This window comes from Hordeum vulgare, chromosome 7H (assembly GCF_904849725.1).
Source record: "Hordeum vulgare subsp. vulgare chromosome 7H, MorexV3_pseudomolecules_assembly, whole genome shotgun sequence".
NCBI lineage: Eukaryota > Viridiplantae > Streptophyta > Magnoliopsida > Poales > Poaceae > Hordeum > Hordeum vulgare.
Window position 1 is genome coordinate 351,889,837 of NC_058524.1, and position 8,027 is coordinate 351,897,863.

Sequence of the window (8,027 nt, forward strand, 5' to 3'; positions counted from 1 at the left end):
GTATCTTAACCCCATTTCCTTCTAAAAAAATTCCAGGCCTGCCAAATTGGCCTCATTTTTTCAGCCCAAGTATACTCATGATGCCCCGACGGCCGAAAGATTTATTGCCATATTGGAGGAGGATGCATTCAGGGGGACAAACAACAAGGTGTGTTTTTATCAATGTTCCAAATCTGACAAGACTGACAAGGATGATAATTTTGCGCCAATGGTGAGAAGGAAATATTTTCGACATTTACTTCACTCGGGCATTTTTTGTATTTGACGCTTGAAAGAAACATTTGTGAATACTCCATTTTGACCCTGCTGTCATTCAATTAAAACTTTGATGTTGTCATTACAATCTGAACCATTACAATCTGAACAAATCATGCAATCAGACAAATTGTGTTACAAAAGCTTTACATGCTCTCTTTATTTACAAGCAGAGAGGAATCAAATTGTGTGACCATTACAATTTGAGAAATCATGCATATAATCAAATTATGTGATCATCACCCTCTTTAAAGTGCACAGGAGCAGCAGTAGCAGCAGTATCACAGGCCAAGCCTGTTACCGCGTCGTCTGTAACGGGCTTAAACGGCCACACCGCTTTGTCCAGCGGGAGCCGCATATCCCACATATCCCGCGTAAACCTAATCCTCCTCTCCTCTCGATGGAGGAACTTCCCACAGCGCCGCCACCTTCGCCCACGTCCCGCCGGCCACCGTTGACACCCTCCATGCCCTGCTCCTCTCCGCCTCCTCCTGGGGAACCAAGACTGCCGGCGCCCGCGTTCAGCACCTGCGATTGGCCGGCTCGCCGCTCCCCCGCACCTGTGACAGCGCGCTCGCTGCTCGCACGCGGTTTCCTCCTCCGGACAGGCTACAGCAGACCACACCCTGCCGGAGAAGACGTTGAGGGTGTACTCCGCCAACAAAGGCTTCCCGTGGAGCAACGCCATGCTGCAGCGGCAGCGCACCGGCTTCCACTTCCAGCCGGAGAAGAACTACATGAACGGTACTGACCTCCTGTCTTATTTCAGATTCAGTTTCCGTTTTATTTTCTCCGGCGTGGTTTGATCCTCCTCCTGTCTTATTTCAGATTCAGTTTCCGTTTTATTTTCTCCGGCGTGGTTTGATCCTCCAGTAAGAAATACTATTACTGTGTACGGTGCAGAAATAGGATTGCATGTTCATCCAGTAAGAAGAATGACGGGGGGAAATAAAATGAAATTTATGTACCAACAAATTTATTCGGATGTTGTAAGATAATTGACCAACAGAGGTCTAAAACCTAGCTTTGATCATACCGGGATTCTCTAGTTAGATAATGGAAGCAATACCACTTGAGTGTCCCCTCCACACATGTAAGATTGGCCACCGCCGAACCACGATGGCTGGCATCAACACAAGGTGAAGGGGTGTGGAAAAGGACTATGGAGAATGCTGCTGCAGGCGTAAAGATGATGTGGTGTTGCCGAGCCACACCGCCGAGGGCTGTTGGGAGGGACAGGGGTGGAAAAGGGATTTTGGAGATCGGGGCAGGATACGTCTTTCCCTAGATCGGTCTAACACCCCGCGCAATCTCTAACCCAAGATATTTCTAGTAGTTAAAGTGACCTACACAACCCATCCGATGGAAAACCTTCACTGAAATGGGGAAAAAATCACGGACACATGTCACTAAACACAGGGATTGCACAGGAAGGGGCTATGAAGCTTGCACCATGCATGAGCCAGCAATTGCACTGAAGTAATATTGATTGGCTATTTTTTGGGAAATAATTGTTTTCAGACGACTACAGCATACACTTCTACTTTTGGATACTTGGATGGAGAAGTAGCAAAAAAAATAGAACTAGCGGAACGAGAACCACAAATGAGCTAACATATATAATAGTATTCTTGCGCTACGACATACAAGAAAATACCAAGACAAATGATACTAGGTCCACTAGGACAATGGAAAACTCGGAGATACAGTCGACCAGACACGCGGCAGTTGCAATAGACCATTTTGTGGCTCAAACAGTTTCTAATCGTCACCAAATGTTGTCTTCTTTCCTGCAAGGCAAAATGTAAAAGGAAAGAGTTAAGGCATGTACAATGTATAGCTTCAGGGTAATACCCCATATGCAATGTAGAATCAGATGTCAGAAAAAATAGGTTTGGATTAAAAAGCAGGAGACGGGTGCTTCAAAGAGAAAAGGTGTGATCCAGTGTAAAAAGCTAAAAAAGTTAGAATGAAAAATAAAGATGCATGTGTATTAAAGTTTTTATTTTTTATTCTTTGATAAGCCGTCCTGATGGTAGCTTGCATTAAAAAATCAATATAGATGCTTCAAACTACTTTTTAACTTTTTATCATGGGGCTGTATTCATATACCACGATTGTCCATGCGCCCTTACTCCGGAGAAAGAACCAAAGTTTGCATGCTTAGTGTTTTCCCGGCAAGACTGACAAATTTCAGGCAAAGTATATTTGTTACGCGACCGGACTATGATTTCTTACCTGCGCTAGCTGTACCAGCACTCTGCCTGCTCTGATAGCCTCGGCCACCTCCTCTACCACCATCTCGGCCACCAGATCGGCCAAACCTGCCACCGCCATCACGGCCACCTGACCGGCCAAACCTGCCGCCGCCATCACGACCACCAGATCGGCCGAACCTGCCACCGCCAGAACGGCCACCATCCCTACCACCAGATCGACCACCCCCACCACCAAATTGACCCTTAGGCTTAGCTTCAGCAACATACAAGTTGCAGCCACCAAGGTCAGATCCACTAAGCTCAAGTGCTTTCGAAAAGGAACTCTCATCAGTAAAATCCATGTAAGCTATTCTGCAGAATTCAAATAAAGCATACACCAAATCACTATTTGGAATCCACAAAATATGGTCAAATTATAATCTGTCTGACTTAGAAACAGTAAGGATAAGACCAGATTGTTCATTTTAATTCACTTAGGATACAATGTTTAGAGAAGGTTTGCAATAAAGTATCTATTGACTTATCCAAGTTACATCAAGAGAGTACAATTTATCAATTTAGAAACACTATAGTATAAGACCAGGTTGTTTATTTTAATTATATTAAAAATGACAAGAGCTTGTAAAAAATACTCCCTCCGTTCCTAAATATAAATCTTTGTAGAGATTTCACTAGTGGACTACATACGGATGTATATAGACATACTTTAGAGTATAGATTCAATCATTTTGCTCCGTATGTAGACCCTTAATAAAATCGCTTAAAAGACTTGTATTTAGGAACGGAGGGAGTTCGTTGCTCTTGCATGTTCTTGTTAAAGATACAATGTTTAGAGAAGTTTACTGCTGAAGTACCCTTTGCTTGCACCATTCTCATGATCCATCGGAACTGAGACACGTGTAATTTCTCCACATTTAGAGAAGTGTTCTTGAAGAGAGCTCCGAATCTAGAATTCAAAATAAAGAACAGTTCAGAAAAGGTAGGCACGCAATTAAAAATATGAGACAAGATAGCCAAGAAATTACAGCATCCTCCTGTTGAGATGAATCAAAACCCTTAACAAATACTGAGAGGCTGGGACCTCCACTTGGCTTCCCAAAAGATCCACCATCCCTGCAGTCGCACAAAAATTTAAACATCCAAAGAAATCAAGCTTTTAGAGCAATTCAAATAAACGATTAATTTCAAGTGATCATATTCACAGTACCTGGTGCGAAGAGCACTTGCACCTCTTTCAGCAGCCAAGTCAAGTCTCACTGGGCGGCCGATTAGATCTCCACCATTCAATGCATCAAGCGCCTGAACAAAAGAAACAGAGATTTATGAGCTGAAGTAATGTGTCTACATTGCAATGGCATACAAACTTGGATATCTAGAATCCACTGGTACCCGTGTGAGTTGAAAATGTACAATATCTCTGTCAAAAACAACTAAAAACAGAATGTCCGATTATAGCAGTAAAAACTCTAGAACACAGAAATCACGAATATAACTAGATACTAAAGCACTATAGATTAAGGGCAAACAAGCATATCTACTAATATACATGTATAGATTCTAAAACTAACATAAAGAAGCATATCTACTAATATACGTGTATAGATTCTAAAACTAACACAAAGAGGAACTGATGTCAAATGCTGCCTCCGTCCCATATTAATTACACTCAAACAGATGTATCTAGCACTGAAATATGTCTAGATACATCAGTTTCAGCATCAATTAATATGGGCCAAGGAAGTAGAACAGTAATGTACCTTCTGAGCATCTTCCTCCGAAGCAAACTCAACATGACCAAATCCCTTAGGATGGCCATCTTCATGGGTAGCCAGGCGAACATCAACAACCTCTCCAATTTGTGCAAAAAATTGCTTCCTATAAAAAGAAAACATTAACAATTATGAATTCTGAAAGAACGATAATGAACTTATCTGCTGCAGGGAACTTACACTTGATCATACTCAATATTAAAGGAAAGGTTCCCCATCCAAAGAGTCTTCGTCCCTGTTGCCTGACCTTTGTTGCTAGCAGGAGTTTTAGGCTGTAATATATATCAGAACATTACATCATATGTACATGAATGGCTACAGGATAAAATCAGGTGCACCGGTTATACCTCTTCCTTCTGTGATTTTGTGGCAGTCATCACTTCCTGCAGAGTTTCACACAGAACATGTCATTAGGGCAGTCATACCAATCCAGAAGGAAACTTGAAAGAATAGAAAGCGTAAGATAAGAGACACAAGAAAAATATGAGAAATCACTGGAGTCCTCCTTCCTTTTAGCAGCTGGACAGCAGCATATTGTTATGCTACATACCTATTCTCGACATTCTAAAATTTCTGAAATACCCAGCTTACCTTTTTAGGCTCATCGTCAGAGCTTTCATTGGAACTGTCATCATCGCTGCTGCTGTCCTTTTTCACAGACTTAGGAGCAACCTTCCCAGCATCCTGTTAAGGAAAATGTGTAAACAACAGAGTAATAATCTACAAAAGAAGTAAAAAGCATAAGGAAGTAAAAAATGAATAGAAACAAGCAGTAGAACCTTCTGCTTTTTCTGGCGAGGCTCTTCATCACTCTCATCACTGTCTGAGGAATCACTGGAATCATCCTTCCTTTTAGCAGCTGCAGGGGCTATCTTGGTGGCCTGAACAGCTTTTTTGGAATTCTGCTACAAAGTTTGAGAAAGTAAGTCAAAAGAAATTATGAAACAACCAATGAAGACTTCAAAAACATAATTACTGGGTACCTCATCCTCAGATTCACTCTCAGACTCAGAACTGTCAGAAGAATCTGCCTTCTTGGTAGCAGTAGCAGGAGACTTGGCAGGAACATCCTAAAAGACATATTTAATCACAGCACTGCAAACATGCACAGAAGAGAAAAACAAGAAAATCGACCCCACATGCACTAACCTCGTCTGAGCTATCATCTGAATCAGTCTCGGAGCTTTCAGATTCGTTTACTGGTGTTATCTTCACCGGAGCAGCAGGTTTCTGGGAATGGAGAGACCAGCATTAAGTCAGGTAATGCCACTCTGGCCTGGCCAAATATATTTCAAAGTGAAAATAGTCGAATTTACTTATTTCTGGAACTTCAAAATGAAACTAAGAAGTGCAAGAAAAAAATAGAAGGTGAAATATTCACCTCGTCCTCATCGGACTCATCACCAGAACTGGACGAGCTGCTCTCAGGCTTGCCTTTCTTCGAACCGTTGCTGGCAGCTAGGGTCGCAGGTTTAGCAGAAGGCTTCTTTGCAATTTCCTTAATTAACAGAAACGCGAAGATAATTAGGATGCGTCTAATGAAGACAATTTTGACTTGTGACAGTGACGCTATACCTCGTCAGAGGAGGAATCGTCGCTGCTATCATCTGAAGACTCCTGTTTGACGGGCTTTGCAGTCTTCTTAGGAACCTGATAATACAGCGCTTAGTAGCTGATGTATACTGCTGAAGCATGGATCGTGAATACAAACCAAATCATAAAACGGTAGAAGTATTTGCCAGAAATACACGCACTAGTATAAATGTACGTCTTTGAAATAGTTAGTATCTGCAACGGAGCAATTAGCTTCCAACGGATTATTACTTTTACATGAAGTATTACCGATGGTAACCTGATGTTAAGAAAATTATTGCTCAGAACCTATGACATGTCAGGAAATCAACAAGCATCAACCGTAGCTACGCAAAATGTTGACCAAACAAGCACGCGTGAGCGGGACAAAGTGGAAACAGCAAAAGGAGGAAGCGGCAATACTACCTCATCCTCCTCGGACTCGGATGACTCCTCCTCAGAGCTGCTGCTGTCAACCTTCTTGGGCGGCGGCTGCTTCTTGGCCTTCCTGGCGGCCTCTTTGGGCGCGGTCACCGCCTTTGCCGGCGCAGCCTTCTGCTTCTTGGCGCTTACAGCCTTCTCGATCTCGTCATCAGCCTCGCGCTTCTTCCCGGCCTTCCCCTTTGGAAGGACGGCCGACGGCGCCACGACTGTAGGGGCCGCGGACTTCTTGCTTGACTTGCCCATGGACCGCTGGCGGCGTAGAAGCGAGGAGGGAGCGTGGGGAGCGGAGTGCTAGGGTTTTAGAGAGGGTTTGCGAGACGTGGCGGCGGAAGGTCTTTTATAGCCTCCAGGCTCCAGTGCGAGCTAGGTTTGGCACCGGTTGGGCTGCGGTGAGGGCTTTTGTGTGGATGGACCTGTGCTATGACATTTCTGATTCCGCTCCTCTTAAACGAAATAGCCCATGAGAGAGCATTTTGCGAGTGCTCCTCTCCTCAGCGAGATTCCCCGGCCCACTCTAGCATGTTCAGTTGATTCTTTTGGTCATTGGTACGAAGAGTGTGGAGATAGGGAAACATACGTGTTTGGTTAACTCAGATAATCCTTTCAAAAAAAAAGTTAACTCAAATAATGTAGAGGTGATCTCAACACTCAAGGAAATCAACTTATGGTTGGATGGTTAGAGGGACAGTGATATCCCCAGCCCAAGAGGGTTCAAATCCTCGTGCTTGCATTATTTCTCAATTTATTTCAGGATTTCCGGCGATACGCTTTTAGTGGAAGGAGACGTTCCCGTCGACGACGAGGCGCCCGTGACTTCGTAAAACTCAAGACGATATGTCGGCTTAGTCTCTCGAAGGTGCTCATAGGGGTAGGATGTGCGTGTGTGCGTTCATAGGGATGAGTGTATGCGCGTGTATATGAGCGCTTGCGTTTGTATTATGTTCAAAAAAAAGTTAACTCGAATAATGTGGAGGTGATCTTAGCACTCAAGGAACGATATTCGTCTTCGGTGGCCATCGCAATTTTTTATGATTGTTATTTTATGTCCTTAGATTTTAGTCATATTGTTTTTTATCATTGTTTTAGGGAGAACAATAAAGTTGCTCATGAGTTAGCTAAATTAGCTAGATTCACCCCACGTGAAGTTTGGTTGGATACAGCCTCAACGGCTGTTATTCCTCTTATTGCATCTGATGCTACAATTATAGCCATTCAATAAAAAGGTGTGATTATCAAAAAAATGAATGAATAGTATTTTTCATTTTGTTCCTATCTTAACCCAGCTAGTTTAACCAAAAACATGCAACAAACCAACACATGCATGTTGTTTGGTTGACTGCATTGCTTCAAAGGCCACTTTAGGCCGGCTGTTTGGTTGTCCGCATTTGTGCTTAAGAGATGAGCAAATGCAAACCACACCTGCTCAGTTGCATACAAGTTTGTGTTCTCTTCATTTCATTCAAACTATATGACCCGTTGCGTCGATGGCGCAAAAGCCAAAAGCAAACCAAGCTTTGAAACCATGCAAGTTGGAATATTAAGAGATCGATATTCTTTAAACATAGTTCATACAAAGTGCTATATATTACATTGATGGTAGGTTCATAGACTAAAAGAAAGTCATAAGATCAGTTCATGCTAAGCAAAGCTACATAGGCATCATATAGATTACTTTGGTCACCCAACTTATGATGGCTAAGATATATAGTCATTAAGATCCAGTTTTCTTCCTTTCATTTCTTCTTTCCATTGGTTGATGGACCTGTGC

The 8,027-nt window shown here is 42.8% G+C and overlaps 1 protein-coding gene across 2 annotated transcripts; it reads right to left on the reverse strand.

Moving 5' to 3' along the window:
* Positions 1 to 1,713: 1,713 nt before the first annotated feature.
* Positions 1,714 to 6,565, reverse strand: LOC123411480 (nucleolin 1). 2 transcript variants are annotated; one of them, XM_045104435.1, is made up of 15 exons: positions 6,242 to 6,565; positions 5,819 to 5,893; positions 5,625 to 5,741; positions 5,393 to 5,473; positions 5,227 to 5,313; positions 5,023 to 5,145; positions 4,835 to 4,927; positions 4,591 to 4,626; positions 4,424 to 4,515; positions 4,232 to 4,349; positions 3,682 to 3,773; positions 3,500 to 3,587; positions 3,329 to 3,420; positions 2,494 to 2,825; positions 1,714 to 2,045 (listed from the first exon to the last, which is right to left on the reverse strand). In XM_045104435.1, exons 1-15 carry the CDS (start codon positions 6,500 to 6,502, stop codon positions 2,017 to 2,019), a joined length of 1,716 nt encoding a protein of 571 aa, XP_044960370.1. In that variant the 5' UTR covers positions 6,503 to 6,565; the 3' UTR covers positions 1,714 to 2,016. The 2 variants fall into 2 exon arrangements, with proteins under 2 accessions (XP_044960370.1, XP_044960369.1); XM_045104434.1 differs by having other exon boundaries at positions 5,023 to 5,148.
* Positions 6,566 to 8,027: the final 1,462 nt, after the last annotated feature.